Genomic DNA, 23658 nt, shown 5'->3' with positions numbered 1-23658 from the left:
AGTTTATATCATGCAATGTTTATACAAGAACTAATAAGAACAAAAATGTTTTACTTACACTTACTTTTTCCCCTTTTAGTGTCCTAAACATTAATGACATAACATGGGGTATATGTTTTACAGTCCACCCAAAAGTTTAACAAAGTCAACAACAGTACAGTCTTTCTCAGCCACTTTTTCTTGCAAAAATGTATTTCACAAATGTGAAAGATGCTTTATAGTTTCCCATTTATTGACTAAGTTCAGTGTTGCTGGTCTTCCTGTTCATCTCCGTCTCCCAATTCCAGACTTTGTTTCAAGTCTGTTTCAAGTCCAAAGTACTCCCAATTCTTCTAGTCAACTCCTGTACCTTTTTTTTCTATCTTTCAAGCATTTTCCTTTAGAACAGTGGAAATTGTTTCACTGGCAAAGTCTCTCTGTATGAGCTGTCAGAAGAATGAGAAGCAGAATCCCATTCTGTTTGCTGGCTCACTTTTTATTGGGTAAACCTTTTTTTATTTCCTCCTTAGCTTGTTCTGCATCACAAAAATGTCTTTAATCCTCCAGGAAAAAATATTCCAAAGACAGCAGGATACAGCAACTTGAATCTCACACCCGTCTCTTGACATTCCCTTGTTGCTAGGATAAATGTGCCTTTCTTCTGTCTAATGTACAGTGAAGATTCATTTTCCACAAACACTCTCATGTTTCCAGTTTTCAGTACTTTTCCTTTCTGCCATAGTTTTGTCAGGATCAATTCTTTCTGCTTTATGATTACATCTTTACAAATACAGGTCTTGGCTGCATTCTCATGGTGAGGTTCGGAGCATACACTCGATGCACCCTTCAATTAATACATTCTGCTGTGAATACCAATCCAGTTGCTTATTTGTGTTTTTATAAAATTAATACACTTTGTTTCTTCTAGTTTATCTAGTACATCAGAAAATCGCAGGTTTTCTCAACATGCTGACTTTAACTCTACCATTTTTGAAGCAGCTTTTGAGAAGTCTCCTACTCAGCCAGCCCTTTCTTAATTTCATCCTCTGATTTAGTGCACTTTTATCAGTTCTATTTGTCTAGCCTTTCCTTATTTGAGTTAATATAGTCCTTCAATGTTTCATTTATTTGAATCACCTCTTGAGTACATTTGATTTATTTTCCATTAAATTACTGGAAACTATCCCTTGTACCAAGGCTGAAGCTTGAACTGATACTTGCTGAACAGCTGCAGACATCTTCCCATTATTTCACCTTTTCTGGTTGATTTTCTTTCAGGTTCTCTAAATTTCTTCTTTGCTGGTATCCAAGCCTTGTGCTTACTAGCCAGTAACTGAATTTTACTCAAGCTGACAATATCACTTGCTATTATTTCTTCTGAGTTTCTTTTTTAACACTGGGAGAGCTAAAATTAACTTGTTGATCAGTGTGCAGCCATATTGGATGTCACCATGACACTTTTATTTTTGAGATTTTAATATATACTTAAAAAGTGATATCAGCAACAGTCTGCTTACCATCCCAGAGGACATCAAATGCAGACGGAAGGAGTACTTGAAGAAGCATTTGGATGAAGAAGAACCCAGAAAAAAAATGTACTATTGCATGTACAGTCTGATAGAGAAAAAACACCACACGGAGAAGTACAAAGTTGACTTAGGAAAATGAAGTCAGGGAATGCAGCAGGCACAGATGAGGACATGTAGTCACACCAGATTTAATTGGGATGTTGGGTGCATTAGGAAAGAAGTGCCTCCTGGGGGTGTTTTTCATGGTATGGAGAGAGCCATATCCCAGCTGACTGAAAAATAAACATTTGAGTGCCAGTGTACAAAGACAACAGGAGTAGGTAAGTATCAGACTGCCATCACACTACATGAAAGTGCTGGAGAAGGTGATTGATAAATAAATATGCACAGTACTAGAAAGTAAGAAGGGAAATGGGCAGTTTAGATTCAAATTATATAAGAATGCAGTGCAAATTATCTGATGTCTGCAGTGAGACAGCATGTGGATTATAAGCTAGAGATTAGGAAAATATTTAACTGGGCATTTCTTGACATTGAAAAGCACATGACAAGGTCAGAAGAAAGCTGATGTGGGTAGTCTTGCAAAGATCTGAAGTTCTGGAAACAGTATAATTGATGCTGGTTGTGTACAAGGATCCATGACCCAAGCATGAACATTGTTTGCACGCACAGTGGGGTTCCCAGTAGGAGTGAATGTGCTACAGGGTTCAGCCCTTAACCTGCTCTTGTTTGTATTGGTGTCAGACTTCATCAGAAAATAAATTCAAGGAAACAGGTCAAAAATTCTCCTGTATGCAGGCAATGTGACAGTACAAGCACATTCTGAACAGTAATTTTAGCAGATGATAGGATATTGGAATGCCCAGTTGAAAGCACATGGGTTGAAATTAAGTGCAGACAGGACAGTGGTCATGGTAACAAATAGGGAAATGAAAAGAAGCTGAAAATTGAAATAAAAAGAAAAATATCAGAACAGGTTTGACAGCTTCAATATCTGGGAGGTATGGTTGAGGAGGTCAGAGCTGGAATCAGAGGAGCTGCAGCCAAACATCAGGGATGGTGCATGACAAGAATGCCATAGAAGCTGAAAAGTAAGATTAACAAAATGTTGGTGGGACTAGTGCTTCTGTATGGCACAAAAGCCTGGAGAGTGAAGGCAGAGCAGCTAAGGAAGAGGTGATGAAGACAAACTGCCTGAAATGGGTAGTAGGATGTATACTTTGGGGCAGAGGAAGAAATTACAACATCAGAGCTGAAGTCAAAGTAGCCCAGTTGTAGAGAAGGTCAAAGAAAACAACAAACTGTGGTATTTCAGTCCCATATACAGGAAGAATATATGTGTTTAAATGAGAGGGAGGGTAGAGGAATGCTGAGGATGCAGGGAGTAGAGTTGGTAAAGGTGGATGAGTTTAAGTACTTGGGATCAACAGTTCAGAGTAATGGTGAGTGTCGAAGATTGGTGAAGAAGAGAGTACAGGCAGGGTGGAATGGGTGGAGAAGAGTGTCAGGAGTGATTTGTGACAGACGGGTACCAATAAGAGTGAAAGGGAATGTCTACAAGAGGGTAGTGAGACCAGCTATGTTATATGGGTTGGAGACGGTAGCATTGTCGAAAAGGCAAGAGTCAGAGCTGGATGTGGCAGAGTTAAAGATGTTAAGATTTGCACTGGGTGTGACTAGGATGGACAGGATTAGGAATCAGTATATTAGAGGGTCAGCTCAGGTTGGACAGTTTGGAGACAAAGCAAGAGAGGCGAGATTGCGTTGGTTTGGACATGTGTTGAGGAGGGATGCTGGGTATATTGGGAAAAGGATGCTAAGGATGGAGCTGCCAGGTAAGAGGAAAAGAGGAAGGCCTAAGATGAGGTTTATGGATGTGGTGAGAGAGGACATGCAGGTGGTTGGTGTGAAAGAGCATGATGCAGAGGACAGGAAGAAATGGAAACAGATGATCCGCTGTGGCGACCCCTAACGGGGAACAGCCAAAAGAAGATGATGATACAGGAAATAAGGTGATTTGGGAGAGGAAGAAGAAGGTGGGAGGAGGTGAGGATGTCCAGCCAAGAGATGAACGGGAGTGTGTAAGAGAAAACCTGAGACAGTCAGGCAAGACTGTTGAAGTAGGTGGGAATGTGGCAATGGATAAACAGAGGAGTTGACAATTGCTATGGCAGCTCAATCTTCGTAGAAATAGAAAAAAGGGAGTTGATGGTGGTGATAGTTTGAAAATGCACAAATAATGAAATGAGCACAGATCAGCTTCATCTGCATTTGTTTTCAGATAGCACTATATGTACAAGATGCTAAACAGCATGATTTAAATTTAGGAAGTCTGACAGGGCCAACATTTTCTACACTGTTTATGATGTACACAGAAATTCTGTTCACTTTTTGGTGGTCGTACACTGAGTCATTCTGTAGTAAAGAAGGGGCTGCAGTTGTGATGTACATTTTCTTGTGGGTTGATAGTTCACCAAGAGATGGGTTTGAAAAGGGGAATTCATTCATTTCGATCTATTGGTCTGGCCAGTCACTGCAAGTCTGCTCTTAAGCTAATGTAACTAGTGACAGACCATTGGATGGCTTGAGCACCAGATCACTGCCTATCACTTTACTGCATGGGATTTTAGTTTGCTTTCTGCGGGCATTATTCCACATTATTCTGTCAGATGCCTTATATTTTCCTTGAAACTTTGTGCTATAAAACAATGCCTGCAGCAGGTGTATTTGTGAAATAAAAATCTGCAGCTCCAGTGCAAATTCAGGTATTCAGGATCCTGTGGAAATTTTTGTCTCCTCTCCTCTTGGGTCCTTTTGCCTTTTTTGGGCAAAATTTTTTGGGGTGCCTCTTGGTGGGCTTTTTGTAAGAGTAGTGTCAATGCTTCATTTTAGAGTGTGAAAATGGACATGAGTTGCTTACCCATAGTGGCTTGATGAGGCATGCAGTTACTGTGACATGTCCTCGCTCCTATAGCTTCTTCTCACACACCAGTAACAAACTGCCGATCTAAGTCAACCTGAATATATCAGCATTATTTATAGACAGGTAGAGCAGGCTTCATTACTGGAATAAAAATATGTGTCTGACACTACCAACTCAGATAGTAATAACTGTAGCATAATGCTCCTCCTACACACATATACACTCCTTTACTAACCTAAGCTCCTGACCACTGCTGTAGGCTCCAAAAGCAGTAGTAGATCTTGCACTGTCTGTTTACAGTCAAGCACTTGGCATTAATTTTATTACACAGTTCACAGATGCCTTTATAATTTGGTAGAAATCAAACCAAGACAACTTTACAGACACTGATATAGACAGCTGCGGCCCCAGTAATCATTCTTAATAACTGTCTATGTAATCTTTGAGTTAATAGTATTTTGCTGAACTATGCAGGAACTTTAGTATAAAACTGTATGTGATAGATAATATGGTCAGATATATGCTGGCAAGAGTGGCCTTAGGTCAACTGGTGCCCTAGGCAAAATGGCTCCATGGCGCCTCCTACCACACCATCTGATGCCCCCATCCTGTCTACCTACACCAAATAAACACTGGAAAAGCGTCCCTGCTGCAGCGGCACCCTAGGTGGCCGCCTAGTTGGCCTATGCCTAAGGCCAGCTATGTGTGCTGGTTTCATGTAAATTAATACTGTGAAGACTGTTACTACAAACCAAATTGCTCTAAAAACAGTGTACTAAACCTTCTGTACACACAAATTTATACTTTTTTTTTGGGGGGATGGGTTCTTCCCATGACACTGTTTCAGGGGGATATCCCCTGCTTTCCCCATTTAATTATACCTAACTATGGTGTTGCTGTATATTGGGGAAAAGGTCACAGAGACTTTAGAGTGCTGGTACTTTGCACAGTCAACTACAAAGAACTATGATTCATAGGGTTGGTCTTCAGTCAAACATTACCAGTTTCATTATGGCCAGGTCACTTGGCTGTCTCTATTCACCACCAAAAACTATGTATATTTATTTTCAGGAGCAGTCATTGAACAAGGGCCAAATAATCTGATGATGTCAGTTTTGTCATACATCATTTATAAAATAATATTCTCAAAATACCAAGGTCAAAATAGATGACTAATAAAAGTTTAACAGCTTCAGTAGCTAAATTTATTATATTTATTTTTATTTTATTTTACTTTTATTTACCAGGTTTGTATGACTGGGTTTAATCAAAAAACCCTTTTCATTGGATTGCCCAGGAAGAAAAGCTGCAATATATTACAGTGTTTAAACAGATTTGTAGAATTATACATGAATAAACATTAAATAATATACATCAATACTTACACATAGATTTGCTAATTAGATTACATTCATATGAAGGTAGAAGCAATTATTACAGTATAAGACACAATGATGAACATCAAGCACAGTGACATAAAGAGACAGACCCATAGGAATCATTGGAATTATAGGAAGTAAAAGGCTGTTTGACCAGTGGCCATGTGTGCCTTGCCAAAAAAAAAAAAAACACTCTCAAGCTCTACCACCATTTTCAAGAAGAACAAGGCCAGTAAATCCTGCAGTGTATTGATGAGTATCCATACAATTGTCTAGGCTATGTTTGAAGGCTGATATGGAATCACTCTAACATGCAAGAGAAGCCTTTTCTAGAGTAAGGCAGATGCTGGTTGATGAATGTATCCCAGCATTTAGTTTCTGGTTGATGAATGTATCCCAGCATTTAGTTTTTATTTATTACCCAGTGAAGACTGAAATCTCTTGTTGTAGTATTGGCTGCACTGTTTGACTTCACAGGAAAAAAAGAGGTTAAGGGTCATCCCAGAGGTCACAGAAAGCAAGACACAGGTCTCCCCTTAGGAGCCCATATGACACAGAATTCAGGGACAGGGATTCCAGCCTTTCCTGATAACTAAAATTTTTGAGGTGTGAGAAACTTTTTGTTAGGACCCTGTATGGTCTTTTGAGTTTTTAAATATGTCTGGTGAAATACTATATCCAGTGAGATACAATGATAGTACCATGGTCACTTACAGATGAGATCCTTATCCTTCTCAAAATGGATAAAGGAAACCTTTCGAGAGGTCGCCTAATTGAGCTTACCAAAGCTATTAATCTTATTGACCACTTCCTGCTGTTTCACTCCCTCCAAAAAATCAGGGTTAGCTCCAACATGGTTACATTGCTCCAATATTTCTTAACAAGTAGGTATTTCAGAGTCAAAATAGGCTCACTCCCATCACCTCCAGCAGTCCTTACCAGAGGAGTGCTCCAGGGATCCATACTCACCTCCTGCTGCTTTCAGTCTTTTTTAACAAACTACTCTCTTATCTCCCTAACCTTGCTATCACTGTTTATGCAGATGACATGGTTTTCTTCGATCCAGTCCCTTACATTCGGCTGTTGAAACCTAGTATCCGTCGGACCTTCACACTCTTAATTCTTGGCTAAACAACCAAAAACTACACCTAAACCCCACCAAAACAAAGGGTATCATAGTTGGAGACTCACAAAAGCTGAAAAAAATCCTAAAAATCTCAATATAGCAGATCTCAATGATTTCAAAACAGAAACTATCATGCCCTTTAAATACTTAGGTGTATGGATAAACCAGCCACTTAACTTTCAAAGCCACATTGAAAACATCAGTTCACTTTTATTCTGGTCCTGGAAAATCTCTCAGTCTCTCACTTTCTCTCTCTCTCTATCTCTCTCTCCAGACCAACTCTAGCTGCAATGAGCAAAAAAGTCCTCCTTGCTTAACTTGAATCTAGGTTTCCCATCATAGCCACAGCCTTTGAAAGTAAAACATGCTGATTTGTTTCTAACCCCCTCCCCTCAGAACACCACTGCATCACCCTCTCCAAAGCCAAATCAAAGTCAAACGGCTATCAGTCTTCTACAGAGCTGAGCTACTTCTAGGGCCTCTTGTTTCAAAACTACTTCAGCCAGATGCCTTCCCATGTCTTGCCAAACTTCATAATAAACCCACCCCCTACAACTACCACACCCTCTACCAGTTAATCCCCTGACTCCAGGCACCCCAAACCAAACTGGACTGCACCAACCATTTCTTCTCCATTCTTGCATTCAAACTCTGGCAATCCCTCCCACACACTTAAAATAATTCTCCTCTTTCCCCATGTACAGAGCACAACTCAAAAGACACCTCTAGCAAAAATCTAACTGCAAGTGCTTTTCCACTGGACACATAAGCTAACTCTTTCCTCATCTGCATTACTTCCACTTTGACCCTCTGTTGTCCGCTGCTGCTTCTCTCTCATATTTACTACTAAATTAATTCACATTTGTTTTTCTCTCTGTTGCAGTTTGAACCTGATTACATTTTTAATGTCTTGATTTATGAGGTCAGTGTTGATGTGTTCCATGGCATTACAGACAAGACTCATAAGGCTAATGGTCTGAAGTTACTTGGTTCAGTGGTGGGGCCACCCTTATGGAGGGACATTACCTCTGCAGTAAGCCATGATTTGGGGACATAGTTGGTAGCCAGGCTTAGGCTGCACAGCTCAAGGAGAGGATCAATGAGGGTATGCTTGACACTGTTTATTAGATAGCCTGATATATTCTCAGTACCCACGGAACAAGTGTTTTTGTTCTTGGAGAGTGTTTTAAGGAGATGATCCTTTGAGATATGTGGGGTGGGAGTGAATCATGGATATTTGTAGTGGGGCGGATAGTTTCAGGGAAGAAATTTGCAGTAAACTTGTTTGCTACTATGTTAGAAATGGCATATGGATTTCAGTTGGAGCCACTGTTATAGATAAATACAGAGCAGTGAAGTGAGCTAATCCTTAATTTTATAACATAGCTAAACAAAGACTTGCAATTATCTTTGACCTCAGAAATTAGCCTAAATTAACGGAAAGCATTGCTGGTCTTGATAGCTACCATCAGTTTTTTGGTGACCTTTTTTGTATTCTCTTCATGTTGAGGTGTTCTGGCTTTACAAGAGTTTTTTTCTTCGGTTATAAAATTTGTTTATATCTACTGATCAACAAGATAGTTTGTTAGTGAATTTACCAAGGTATTTAGTTCTGGTAGGAACTGCACTATCAATGCATGTGGATCCCTGACATAGGTGGCTACATATCCCAGGTCCACTGTGGGGTTTCTTTGGGTGAATTTGGAGATTCTGTCATACAATTGTAAAATGTTTGCTTTCTGAAATCTCCAAAGAGCATGGCATTAGTTGCCATGAAGGTGACTGCTCTCAGAGTAAAGGTAACCAACTGGTTGTCTGAACTGATTAAAGAGGGACCTAATGTTTGAAGTATAAGTACTCCAGTCTAAGGAGGAGTAGTTAATGTCACTGAGAGTTAAAGGTCAATATCTTATATGGGTATTTTCAAGGAATGTCTGGAAATTCTCATGATCCTGTGGGCAATGGATGGTGATCACTGATAAGTTCTAAGTTGAAAGTCTGACTTTCACTGATGTGAGCTGGAGCTCTATGAGCTCACTGAGGGAGTCTCTGATTATCACTTTGGAAGGGATAATATCACTGATGAACCCCAAGAGTACTATTCACTTCTACATGCTTACTTCATGGGTGTCAATATTCCCAGCTCAATCTTTAACTGTTCGACATTGTGGCCATTAAGCAATTGGACATGTACCCCATAATATCACACTGAATCCAAAACACCAGATTTGTCTCCAATGTTGACATAGACATCAATATTGCAAGCTTCGTTAGCGTTACCTACAAACATTTCATCTGCAGACTTAGCACTTTCAGATTTATTTTTCTTTAAGAAGTGTGTGTGTGTGTGTGTGTGTGTGTGTGTGTGTGTGTGTGTGTGTGTGTGTGTGTGTACATTAAAATCACCATTTCAGTTAGTTTATACAAATTTAGACTGCATTTCCCCCCCTTGCTGTTGTAGTGTATCTTGAGAATTAATTTTTATTTTCACTCATGTGACTGTACTTTCTGAGAAGAAGGGTAACAAAAAGGCTACCCATAACAAATTATAGTAGAACTAAAAAGGGAAGGTTATGGTTTTAAAAGCTGGAAAGAACAGAGTTAAACTGTTAAAGAGTTTAAATACTTAGGTATTAACAGAGTTAAAGCTTGGGTAACAAATCTTGTAGGACAAGATATAGCATGAAATTAAGTGAAAATAAGAGTGAGGCTTGAGCAAGTGTGGTTGTTATGAGGTGCGTAATGTTATAGTGAGGAAATAGTAATATTAGGATCATATAATACTGGCATTTGAGTGAGACCAGCTAGAATTTAAAAGTTATAGCCATGTGCTTTTGAACCTTGTATAATACTGCAAATAATGAAATGGTGTATTTCATTTTTTATTTCAAAGTTCTTGTGCTACAGAGTTAGAAGCTCATCAAGGAGAGACTGAGAGTTCCCCATCTAGTTCTAGAAGGATTCCAAACTCCATGACTTCACCTCATCCAATTGTAAAAGGTATTTACTTTTAATAGTGTTGACATGCTGCTACTTCTTTTTTGTATAGTATAAACTTAATAAAGAAGTGCAAACATATCATATAGTGTTGCAGTCAATGCTGGAGATTTAAATGCAAGTTAACACAAGCATTGCTTCACTTGGCCAGGCAGTTACATTAGTCTGCATGCATAAGTTTGTGTCATGTTGATTTACTATGATTAACAGTGTTATGTCTTTGGTTATAGTGTTTTTTTTAAACAAGAAACATTTTTATTAAATTGCCACTTTTGACATAGACAATCATATATTTATATAAATGAAAACAAACCATATTGATATAATCTTAGTTGCAATCATTTTACGTCACAAACCATATTGATATAATTCCACTTGCAAACATTATACATCACTGATAATTTACCCAATCATTGTCAGTCAAACATTCATATCCTTCCTTCATTTAAACCTTATTCCTCCCTTGTATGTATTGTTCCTACAATTCCCATTTTTCCTATGTAATTTGCTCTTACCATTTTTAAAGATCCCAATTTCAGTTGTTTATCTATATTACTATAGTCACTACTTCTAGTACAGTTGGTTTAGGTTAAAGGAACTAAAAACATTTTAATTGCTTGTATCTTACTATCCATATAACAGAGCTTCTAATTCCTCAGTTTTTGTATTATCTTTGAGTAGTCTATTCCCACATACCCTTAGCTGCCACACCTGAATCATTTTTAATCCATACTCCTAAATAATTAATTTTATCATGTCCCCATAAATATGGATATTGTTGAACCAATTCATGTGTGGGTACATAATTTACCACTGTTGCCTTTGTTTTAGCTTCATTAAGTTTGTATCCCCACAACACTGTAATGTAATATCATCTGCAAATAGAGTCAACTTTTCTTAACTACCATACCTATTATATCCTTGAATTACTGAGTTCCTTATTTTCTTTGCCAGTGGTTCTAAATATAATGCAAATAACAAAGGGGAAAGAGGACACTCCTGCCTGATTCTTCTGCTCAAGCAGAAATTATCAGAGAAGAACCCACCCACTTTAATTTTTGCCTCTGATCCCGCAAATATCCTCGTAATTAACCTTATAATTTTGTCAAGGAATGCAAATGCTTCCACTGCCCTGCTCATAAAGTCCCAGCTTACTCTGTCAAACGCTTTCTCTACATCAAGACCCACCAACAACAGTGGTATTTTCTTACATTCTGCTTCCGTCTGGATCGTCAGTGTTCTATTAATATTGTTGAATGTTTGCCTGCCCTCCACAAAACCACATTGATCCATATCTACCAGTTTTGGCTTACGTTTTGCCATTCTTTTAGCCATTATAGACATAAACACTTTATAGTCATGATTTAGTATTGAAATGGGCCTGTATAAAGCTGGATCTGTTGGATTTTTACCCTCCTTAGGTATTACAGCTACCACTGCTTTCTTCTAGGAAGTTCATAGGTGTGTACTAGGTAATGGCCCTGGAGCCTTTGCAAGCCTAGCCCATAGGATTACCCTGGCATCGTGCCACCTGACCTTAGTTCCCAGTGCCTCTGTCGAGTAGAGCCACTGGAGTGATCCCCGGGGTGAATTTTCTATTTCCCATCCACTCATCAAGATTTCTCTTGAAGAGGGCCAGTGAGGTGCTCTGTTTGACATTTATGGGAAGTCTGTTCCATAACATGGACAGTCTCTGGGTTATGAACCTGTCCCTCCAGGACATTCTGTTGATTGTGGCAATGAGGTTGAGGTCTCTGGAGTGTGTGGTATGGAGGGATTGGCATTTCTTTAGATGTAGCATTTCTAACAGAGCTGGGTCAGACATGGCTTTGTAAGTCAAACAGAGATCACCTCTAAGTAGGCGATATGAAACAGAGAATAGTTGGAATTTTTTGAGTCTGTCCATCTAATACAAGTATTTAAGGCCTAGGATCCTCTTTGTGAGGTACTTTTGTGGCCTCTCCAGTTGTTTCAGGTGTCTAGTGAGGTACATGCCAAATGGGGCATTGTACTCGATGATTGGCCTAATTAGGGAAGAGTAGAGGGAGACAATGACTTCTTTCTTCTTGGATGCAAAACCCTTAGTAATGAGATGTGCCATATAGAAGGACTTTGTGACCACAATTGCAATGTGGTGGTCAAAAGAGAGGTTGCTGTCAACCTGTGTTCCCAGATCTCTTATAATGCCGTCTCTGTTCAGTGGACTACCATCGATGTGGTAATTCGTGGGAATTGGGTTTTTCCTAAAGGGGATGATGACACATTTTTTGGCATTGAGCTTAAGGCCATGGTTCTGACACCAGTCATTGGTCTCAGCGAGGCCTTTCTGTAGGATATCAACATCACTTAATGATGGCTCCCCAACTTACAATCTTCTGCAAACTTTGTCAGCCAGAGTCCCTTCATGTTGGCCTGGACTTCTGAGAAATAGATACCAAACAGGAGAGGACCCAGGACTGATCCCTGTGTAACTCCACTCGTGACTGGTCGGCAGCCTGACTTGGAGTCAGCTACTTCCGCACTGTGAGTTCTATCTGTGAGCCAATTTGCAACCCACCTAGTGATATAGGGGTTGATGCCTAGCTTAGTGAGTTTTTCTATGATTCCTCAGTGGAGAATGGTATCAAAGGCCTTGGCCAGATCAAGGTAGGCTGTATGAACCACCTTGTCTTCATCCACAGCTCTGGTGACTGACTCGAAGAAGTCGACCAAGTTGAGCAGGCATGATCTGCCTTCACAAAAACAAACTGTGTGGGATCCAGAGTTTGGAGATTCCCTATATCCTTATTTATTAGGTCCATGATGATGCATTCCATAGCTTTGCGTATCAGACTAGTCAGGCTAATGGGGAGATAGTTCCCAGGGTCTGTAGTTGCTCCTCCTTTGTGGAGAGGGATGACTGTAGTAGTGCACCATTCTGTAGGGACAAAGCCTGAGGTGAGGCTGTGATTGAACAGGGTACACAGGTGAGGTGCCATTTACTCTGTAGTTCATGTAGAACACAGCCAGGGATATTGTCAGGTCCCCATAGAAGCTGTATTCTTGGCCTTGGACAGTGCTGTTTTAACCTGTGCAGCAGTAATACTGGGTGCCTGGCAATCTACTGGTATTGTGATTGGTCCTTTGGAGGGGGGGGGGGTAAAGTTGGCACTGAATCTGTCGGCCAGTACATTGGCAATATCTGTTGGCTCGGTGTTGGAGGTACCATTGTGCAGTAGCTCAGAGGAAATCTGGGTATTGCCTTGGAGATTCTTTACATAACTACAGAAGGCCTTGTTGTTATCTTTACTATCTGCTGCAATTCTGTTTTCATAGCTAGCTTTAGAGGATTTGATGAGGGATCTCAACTTTTTGTTGAGGCTAATAAGGGAGTTTTTCCAGTCTTGGGACTTCACCTTATTCCACATCAGTTTCCTCCTTCTGTTGTAGAGTTTGTTTATGGCAGGGGACCACTAGATTGGCTTCCTTTTTTTGGAGGAGAGCATCTTGGTTCTATTGGGCATGGCGAGATCCATGCTTTTGTGTACGTGTTCGTACAGTGCATTGGTGTATGATTTGGCAGTCATGCAACTATTTTCTATTTGCATGGGTGCTGTGAAGTTAGCCACCTTTGTTTTTAGGAGCCCAAAGTTAGCTTTGGAGAAGTTTTTCATGGTGGTTACCTTTACAGGGACGGGGGTGGGAGGGATGTGTTACTTCTCCTCCTCTTAAAATTCTGTTAAACACAACCTTCCAGATTTTTGTCATTTTTTTCCCACCTAATTTCTACATGAATACCATCTATTCCTGGAAACTTTCTTGTAGATTGGTTATACATCACCATTTTTATCTCATCTCCTATCCTAACTGTTGGTAATTGATTCTCATCTAAGTCTAACCTTGGCATATTTAATTTCTCCATTAACATTTCCATTTTTGCCTTTTCTTGATTTCCATATTTACCTGCTTTATACAGACTTTCATAGAATGTCTGAAATATTTCTAATACTTCTCTTCTTATCTTCCTTGTTATAGACTTCCTAAGCTTGGCAACAGCCCTTTCTAGTTTCTGTTGTCTGAATTATTTTGCTAAAAGTTTTTGTGCTGTAAGAGTTATTATCAAAAAACAGTTGCTTAACAGCAATATTTCTAAACTCATGCATATTATCGAGGTATTCCCTTATTTTCTGTTTAGCATTCTGTGGTTGCTTCTCTTCCTGTTCTGTGAGATTCCCCCTATTTTGCAATACATTAACGTGTCAGTCCCTCTAAATAATTCTTGTTACGTCTTAACCATATCTCCCTTTATTTTATTTCCACTCTATTTTTAAACTCCACTTTAATTTTATCCTATTCTCTAGCTATCTATTCAGAAGAAATTTCTATCTGTAATAGCTTCTGAATAATTTCCACTACCCATTCCTTAAATTCCTCTTTTCAAAAATAGGTGGGAAAGCATCAGTGTCTCATTTTTATTTCATTACCCTGTGTTTTTATTTTAGTTATTATTGGCACATGATCTGAAATATTTATTGGGTGCGTACCAAGACCTTCAATTAAATACACATCTTCCTGTGAAATGTAAACTCTGTCTAGCCTAGCCCGATTTTTTTTGTATCTTGGGGAATAATATGTAAATTCACTCCAGACTCCTAGTACTGAATTCACATCTTCCATGCCAAATATTTTCATAAATTTCTTCAAAAATCTACCCTCGTTTCTTATATTTTTCCTTCTGGGACCCCAGACACATCTTCACTGTTGCAAATGAATTCCAGTCCCCACTTATAAGTAACATTGCTTGCTGAAAGCTGACTGTTTCTCCCAGAATTTTCTTAAGCACCATTGTAGCAGTTTTAGGTGAAATATAAATACATGCCAGTGTAATCCTCCTCCCTTGCCAGTAGCTCCTTAGTGCTACAAATCTACCATTATTATCTTTTTTAATTTCTTCTACCAGTATTGGAGCTCCTCTTGCAATTAATATAAGTACTCATCTTTTCCTTTTTCCTAGCTATTCTGCAGAAAAACCACCTTGAAAACCTTTCTTTATCAAATTCATATGTTCAGTTCTTTCCAGATGTGTCTCCTGTAGCATAGCTGTTTGCACTATCCAGTTTTTAATATAGTTGACTACTCTTTCTTTTTTGTATTTAGCTATGAGATCATTGATATTTAAAGACATTACAGAATTCATCATTGTATTAAAAAGTTATTCCCACATTTTCTGTATAACAGCTTTTTCATTAAATGTCTAGTTCAAGCTTTTTTGTTACATGCATACACTGTTTGGAAGGTAGTTCTTCTACACAGTTACTTATTGTCATATCTGTTGGAGCCTATGTCACATTTTACAAAACGTTTTGCTTTACTGTGTAGATCAGAATGCAAGTGAAGTGTGCTGTATCTTTAAGAAACATGTCAAGGCTGTACGTGCACATATAAATTCTAAACATGTGCAATCCCTAGTGCCATTTTGTAAGAGCAGCCAGACTAAGAGCATGCATGATCGCAGTTGTTAGTTTTTATATAAGTTACTTAAGTTACTTCTGTAGTGATGTGTTTGTATAAAATAAAGCTGCTTGAACAGAACCCACAAAGACTTTTCTATTGTGTCCAAAGTAGGAGAGCGACATGGTGTCAGAACCGAGATCGAAGAGAATAAGATCCAGAGCCATGAGGTGCAGAGAAGACAATCAAGGTAAAACTAAGAAAAATGAGCACAAAACGAGCCAGAAAAGAATCAAAGGTAATGAGAAGTAGCACAAACTGTTAATTTGATAGAAGAGACAAAACAAGGCATTACAAGGGCACAAACAGCATTATTGAGCAAGCAGAAGGCACAAAACGTTTATCCTGGCTAAAAAGAAATGTTTAAAATAAAGGTATTTGATGAAATGATTAACAGTAAAGCAAAATGAGCATTTTTAAAGCAAAACTGGGGATGTTTAGAGTAAAATGAACACAAGAAAAGAAAAGTACATTGGGCATGAAAAGGGCTTAAACGAGCAGAACGAATATAATAAGGGCAAAAAAAAGGGTACATTAAGCAAAAATAAAGCAAGATGACTGCATGTGTTTTGGCAAAGTGCTATGTTTTGCCATAACTATGACTTCATATTGTATCAAGGGCATAACTAAAGTTATTCAAAGTTATCTCAAAGTGTGTAAAAGTGCTTACAGTGTGTGCTTATTATTGTTCATGTATTTTGAAATGTTTATTGTGTATGAAGTGCAACTATTTCATGAAATACAGTGAAAGTATAGCCATTTTTTTAAGTTTCTTGTGCTGGGTGGGTCTATTCACAAAGTTCCACCATTACAAAGTGTTTCTTGCACTGTAAAAAGTTGCCTAGCAAGGTATCGCCATTTTGGGGACACTTCAGTGTGCAGTATGCAGTTATTAGCAAAATGCAACTACTTCGAAATGTTATTGAGTTTTGGGCACGAGAGGTCCAGATTATTTGCCTCGTCCATTTATTTGATATGATTCTTACACTGATAAGAGGTGATTCGATGCAAAATCATATTACAAGAATATTACAGTGCCTGAGAGTTTGTTTCACTCGCATAGTAAAGTTGTTTGAGATATTTCTTAAAATGATGATAGATGACTTTAGCAAAATGATGATGAATGACTTTAGCATTTTGTATTGCAAAACAATTTTACAAGAGTGTTAAAGCACCCAAGAAGTTTATTTCGCAAAGTTCAATAACCCAAAGGTACTACAGGTTTGTTCATTAGCATTATTTTGAAAAGCCCAAAAGGTATAAGCACAAAGGCATTGGACAAGGTTACAAATACTGGCATAAATTTCTGGCATATATGCATGAGTGTATGTTTGTGCTTATTTGCAAAACCCTTCACTAGTATGTGTTAATATGGCAGACGGATTTTGAAAACCCCTACCACTTGTATTTGATCAGAATATTGCAGAGAATTGGAGAATATTTGAGCAAGAGTACGATATTTTTATACAAGCAGCTTATACAGATAGAGATGCATGCACCAGGACATTCACTTTGTTAAACTTAGCTGGGTCAGAGGCCATAGAAAGAGAGTGTTCATTTGTGTATGCACCTGCAGTATATGAAGGAGAAGGTGAAAACTATCATATTGTTGTTCAGGCTGAATCTAGTGAAGAACTGTAACATCAAAATAACCCAGCATTTTTATATCATTAACACATAATTAATGCACATTTAATTATCAATAGAACAATTAAAAACTATCATATTGTTGTACAGGCTGAATTTAGTGAAGAACTGGAACATGAAAATAACCCAGCATTTTTATATCATTAACACATAATTAATGCACATTTAATTATCAATAGAACAATTAAAAACTTAATTATGTTAATTCACAATCAGAACTAACCCTTACAGAAATGTTGAAACCATATATTTGATCTACTAACCCTTCAAATGTTTCATCTTAAGCACACATTTAATACTAACAGTTTCATTAATAGTGGAGTACTTGGTGGCATTCAACCTAAGCTGCCATTTGAGTTCACAAATATCCAAATGCTCAGCTACTCTCTTACCCTATACAACTTTTAACATTTGTTGTATAACTATGAAGCCAAAATTACGGTCATTATGTATTTGTAAATGTCTAAACAGAGCATTAGTCAAAAAGTCCAAAAGTTTTGTAAATCAAGTAAGCTTCACACAGTTGTAAAGAAAGGTCACACACAAAAGCAAGTTGATCAAGTAGAGCCAAAGAAGACAACTTTCTATGTAGATGGTGTATCATTGCTTGATGAAAGAGTTGATGCAGTGAATTTATTAACAAGAAGTGAAATATTTTGTACTGTCCGGATTAATGGAAAATCCACAGAGCTTAATGTTGACACTGATTCAAAGTGTAATGTTATATCAGCAGACACATTTGCTAAAGTGAGAACTAATGAACAACTCAATGTAGACAGCAGTGTGAGACCTGTTGCTTATGGAGGTGAAGAAATTCAAACCGAAGGTTCAGTGATGCTTTCATGTTATTTGGCCAAGAACTGTTGCAACTTGTTATTCTATGTAGTCCAAAGATCAGTGCAATCTTTATTGGGTCTCAAAGACAGTTTAAGAATGAATCTGCTTTCTATTGATAAAGAAGTCCATCATGTAAGTGCATTTCCGAGTTCTAATTTTTCTGAAGCCTTTTTCTCACAGTATGTTGATGTTTTCGATGACAAGTTAGGCAAACATCCAGTTGTGTATTACATGGTTAGACCTCAAGGTCACTCCAGTAGTCAGACCAGCAAGAAGAGTTCCGATAGCTATGCAAGATAAAGTTAAAACTCAGTTGGATAAAATGGTGCAGCAAGATGTGATTTGTCCAGTCACAGAACCAACTGAATGGGTGCATCCATGGTAGCAGGTCACAGAAAAGGCTCAGACAAAATCAGAATATATATTGACCCAAGAGATCTGAAGAAAGCATTAAAGAGACCGTATCATCCAATGTGCACAGTCAAAGAGGTTGCAGCCTTAATATCAAATGCTATTGTTTTCTCTTTCTTGGATGCAAGGAGTTCATTTGGGCAAGTGATGCTTGCTCACAAATCTTCATTTCTAACTACTTTTGGTACTCTATTTGGGAGGTACAGATTCCTAAGGATGCCATTTGGAATAAATTCTGCAAGTGAGGACTTTTAGCATGCAATGGAGCAAATATTTTTGGGTTATCCTTGTGCCATAATAGTAGATGATTTATTGGTTTGAGGCAGTGGTGAAGCAGAGCATGGCAGAAACCTCAAGAAAGTTCTAGATAGAGCATGTGAAGTAAACTTGAAGCTCAGTCCTCTAAAATGCAAATTCAGACTTCCAGAAGATACATACGTAGGTCATTTGTTCACGATTACAGGCTTGAGACCAGACCCGACCAAGCAAGGAGTGATTCTTGAGATGTCAGCACCAGATAAGCTCTAAATAACAAAAAAAGTGTAACCAGTATCACCAAAACAAGACCTAGAAAATACAGGCTCCCAGTGGTCAATAAAGGCTGAATGAAGACTGAATAATTCCACACTTTAGTGTAGAGTTTATTTAATGCTTTCATCTACCAAGACTTCATCAGAAAACACAAACATTTGAGAAACTGAACCACTTCTTAAATAGCATCTCCCATTATAACCAATAAAACAATTAATCAATTAATTAAAACAATTAATTAAAAAGTTTTTAAACCCACCAATAAAAACTTTTTCCTTTTAATAAAAAGCATACTCATGTGTCACTTTGTTACTTTTAATTTTCTGTATTTCAAAAAACATTTAATATTTATTGAATCATTTATTCCGGGTGGTGTATCTGCACCCAACTTTATTTGCTATAAAGTCTCTCTTTGTTCTAGGTGATTTTAAAATAACCACCCTATGATCTGCACTTACTATTTCTAATACAGAAAATAAAAACCTTTTGTATTTTTCACATGTTAAAGCATGTTTAAATAAAGCATTTCTTGAATCCTTTGTCTTGATACTATAAATATGTTTCTTGATGCGTTCCATGAGAGTAAGTGTAGTCATCCCTACATAAAAAGCATCACATCCACTACAAATACTGATATAAACCACCCCCTTGATTTACAAGATAAATATCTAGGAACTTTAAAAGTTTCATTAATATGTCCTAACATAAAGATTGGTCCCTCCAGAATGTATCTACAAAAGCTACATTGGCCGCATTTGTGCATACCACTAGCTTTAATAAGATTACCTTCCTTCACCAAATTTGAACTACCACCTTTTTGTAGTAAATATTTTAAGTTGAAAAAACTATGATGTACAACCTTAGGTTGATCTCTTATGACTTTCTTTAACTCAGAATTACCTTCCAATATCTTCCAATTGCTTGTTAAAATATGACGAGTTGTACCACTATCAGATGTCATATCTAAAGTGCAAATTATACCTGATTTTACACTTGCCTTCGATCTTGCTTGTACATTGTGACTATACGGCACTCTTTAGCTAGGATAAAATAAACCTCTTTTTCCCAAAATTTCTCTACTTAATTCTTTCAAATATCTCTTGTCATATCCTCTATTTCTAAATAAATTAGTTACTAATTCAAATTCCCTCATAACTTCATTTTCATCAGTAGTCATGCGACTTACTTGAATGAATTGTCCCTTAGGTATATTCTTCTTGACATGTGAAGGATGGTAACTTCTAAAATGTAAGTAACCATTTGTAAAAGTATCTTTCCTTTGAATCTTACTATTAAATTGTTTTAATTCATTATCCCATGTTATATTAACATCTAAAAAATTCATAGTGTGACCTGCTTCTCCCTTAACCAATTTTATAAAACTTGATTTTTCATTTAATTTGGATATCAACAATTCCACATCTCTTTGAGTTCTTTCTAAAATAAAAAAAAAAACAAATCGTCCACAAATCTAACATAATAATGTATCAAAAGTTCTTGTTTTATCTCTTGTAAAGTAGTGTCTTCCCACCATGCCATTACCAAATTGGCATAGGATGGTGCTGCAGGAGACCCCATGGCTACCCCTTTTCTTTGTTTGTAATAATCTTTATTAAATGTAAAAAAGTTATTTAACAATTCAAATATCATGCTACAAAAAAATAGTCTCATCATTAGTAAAACACATATTCTGTGACAAGAAGGCTCTAACAGCCTCAACACCTTCTTCATGAGGAATACATGTGTATAACGAAATCACTTCTCAGGATCAAAAATAAAACCTTGTGTAAACACTCTAATTTTCTCTAAAAAATCCCATGAATCTTTCAGATAGGTGGGTAGCCTTTGTACTATGGGATTTAACAATGAATCTACCAACATTGCTATGCCTTCTATAATTGAATTTTGAGTTGACACTACTGGCCTAAATGGTGGGCCCGCCCTATTTTTATGAATCTTGGGGATACCGAATAATACCCCCATTTTCGGCTTTTCATTCAAACAAAAATTGTACATTTCAAAATCTGTGTCACCATTCATTAATGCCTCATACAAAAGGTGTAAATATCTCAGCCATTGTCACTTTCTGATACTCCTCCTTATTGTCTAATAATTTAGACATACTGTTGGTATATTCCTTGTTAGTCATTATGACAATATTCCCACCTTTATCACTTTTCATGAACCTTAACTCACACTTATTTTTCAATTCCAATAAGGCCTTTCTCTCATTCCTGGTTAAATTATCATGCCATTTTCTGTTTACTTCTAATGTGTTCTTCACCTCATTTAAACACACTTCTTCAAATACACTTATTGTATGGTTTAAAGTTGGAGTAAAGCAAGACGGTTTAACAAATTTCTTAACAGTGTTATTCACATTTTTTAACAAATACTCTAAATTTAGTTTTTGAGTAAACAACTTAATGTCCACAACAGTTCTAGAATAATATGCTTTCCTTGTAGGCACAAAGTTCAGACCAAACGTAAGGACCTTATGCTGGTCGTTTGTTAAAACAATGTCACTTAAATTAATAATACTGAACTCATCATAATTTTGACTTACAGTTCGTCCGTTGAGGACTCCAAGGTTGACTGCTCCCCTGTTCTCAATTATCTCGTTTTCATTGTCCTGCTATTTATTAAAAAAGTTTTCAGTCTAGTACCATTACAATTTCTTAATGCATTCGTATTTGTGTTCAGGAAACCATTGCTCTGTGAATCTGACACCATCTCTACTTCCTTCTCTTTACCATCTCCTGTGGGAGGATCATTTGTAACCTCGGACCTGAAAAATGTCATCATTACGGCCGTGTTCTTTGATTGGTAAACTGCCTTATCCTTCACAGCACTTGCCCAAATCTTTTTTAAGGCAATCTTGAAATTCTGCCCTTGTCTAGTCACTTATTTATTGTCTTTTTTTACTTTATTGGTCTCAAATGACTCATATGCTGTTAAAACTCTTAGCAATTTGCCATGTTTACGTGCAATGACATCATTTTCATACCTTTCTACTTTAGATAACATCTGGTCATATACATGCTGACTTTCCACCTTGACCATTAAGGAAGACACGTCACTATCCAGAACTAAAATTTCTTCCTTCACACACACTATTTTACACCCCTTGTTATCAATTAATAACTGTAACAGTTTCAGCCCTGCATCATTGAAGAAAGTTGACAGTTCTGTAAAAAAAAAAAAACGGGTCGGATGCTGTTATTCCATTAGGGCATTTAAAGAACCTCAATCCTTTCGGGACTATCTTTAGCTCTATACATCTTTCATCAGAAAACATAAACATTTGAGAAACTGAACCACTTCTTAAATAGCATCTCCCATTATAACCAATAAAATAATTAATCAATTAATTAAAACAATTAATTAAAAAGTTTTTAAACCCACCAATAAAAACTTTTTTCCTTTTAATAAAAAACATACTTGTGTCATTTTGTTACTTTTAATTTTCTATATTTCAGAAGACATTTAATATTTATTGAATAATTTATTCTGGGTGGTCTATCTGTGCCCAACTTTATTTGCCATAAAGTCTCTGTCTTTGTTCCAGGTGATTTTTAAAATCACCACCCCTATGGTCTGCACTTACTATTTCTAATACAGAAAATAAAAACCTTTTGTATTTTTCACATGTTAAAGCATGTTTAAATAAAGTGTTTCTTGAATCCTTTGTCTTGATACTATAAATATGTTCCCTGATGTGTTCCATGAGAGTACGTATAGTCATCCCTACATAAAAAGCATCACATCCACTGAGATGCACGGGTGCAGCCTGTGCTCCAACTAAGTGCTGTCTGGTTTTGTCTTATTTTTATAGCTCTCCCAGATGAGTAAACACTTGCATGCTCTCAGAGAACATCCTAGCCGTTTCTCGTTATCAGATTTTCTCCTGGAGACATGAGGACCAGATACAGAATTGCCACTAAATCTACATTTATTAACTAGAAAAAATGAAGCTTTTTAATATTCAGCATTCTTTTTCATTTACTTGCTTTCTCTTTAAATGTGTTACTAGATCAGGCTAAGGGCTTTAATCCAGCCATTCCCCTGTGCAAAATTGAGGAAAAACACACACTATTTTTTACCATGCTCTTTTAACCAAATTTTTGTTCTCTCTCTCTCTTTTTTTTACATTGCAGTGCCTACATTTTTTAAAACTGAGCAAAGAGAAAGAGTGAAGAAGGGAGAAGGAAAAAAAAACAGGAGCACCTGCTTACATTAATATTCCTATTGCACTTAAAAATAACTGAGAAATTTTACTTTATAACATGCAGAGAAAGTCAAGTACTATAAAAACAGTACCATTAAGAAAAAAGTCCTGTTTTACTTAGTTTACTTTCTTCCTCCTCCCGCTTTAGAGTTTCCTATAAATTTAACAGAGAGCAAAAGAGTCTAATAATTCCAAATTTTCTTGTTCTGTCATGTTTCACAAATATAATCATTGCTTTGTAATCACACATTTGTCAATTTCCGAGTTGCTGGTTGTATTCCTGTCCATCTCCATCTCCTAAATGCTGTCTCAGCTTAATTTCCAAAGTACTCTTGATTCTTCTAGAAGACTATTGTGCTTTTTCCTTCTCTCAAGCATTTTCCATTGAAACATTGGAAAAGGTTTCACTGGCACAGTCTCTCCGTTGTCTTTATGACCAGAAGAACAAGAAGCAGAATCTCCTTCTCTTTCACAGCTCACTTTCTGTTGGACAGACTTTTGTATTTCCTCCTTAGCATGTACTTTAACATAGATGGGTGCAGCAGGTTGAATCTCATGCCTGCTTCTTGACATTTCCTGAA

At 37.3% G+C, this 23658-nt stretch overlaps 1 protein-coding gene across 1 annotated transcript in view; it reads left to right on the top strand.

Annotated features, from left to right (window-relative positions):
* CCDC191 (coiled-coil domain containing 191) overlaps positions 1-23658 on the top strand; it is a 1143870-nt gene that overhangs the window by 765794 nt on the left and 354418 nt on the right. Inside the window, exon 11 of the mRNA XM_044073155.1 lies at positions 9830-9936. Within this exon, the coding sequence (XP_043929090.1) occupies positions 9830-9936 (107 nt within the window). The remainder of the gene's footprint in view (positions 1-9829; positions 9937-23658) is intronic.

This window comes from Protopterus annectens, chromosome 5.part1, assembly GCF_019279795.1.
Source record: "Protopterus annectens isolate FY-2018-M chromosome 5.part1, PAN1.0, whole genome shotgun sequence".
Taxonomy (NCBI): domain Eukaryota; kingdom Metazoa; phylum Chordata; order Ceratodontiformes; family Protopteridae; genus Protopterus; species Protopterus annectens.
This window is presented reverse-complemented; position numbering and strand designations above follow the sequence as displayed.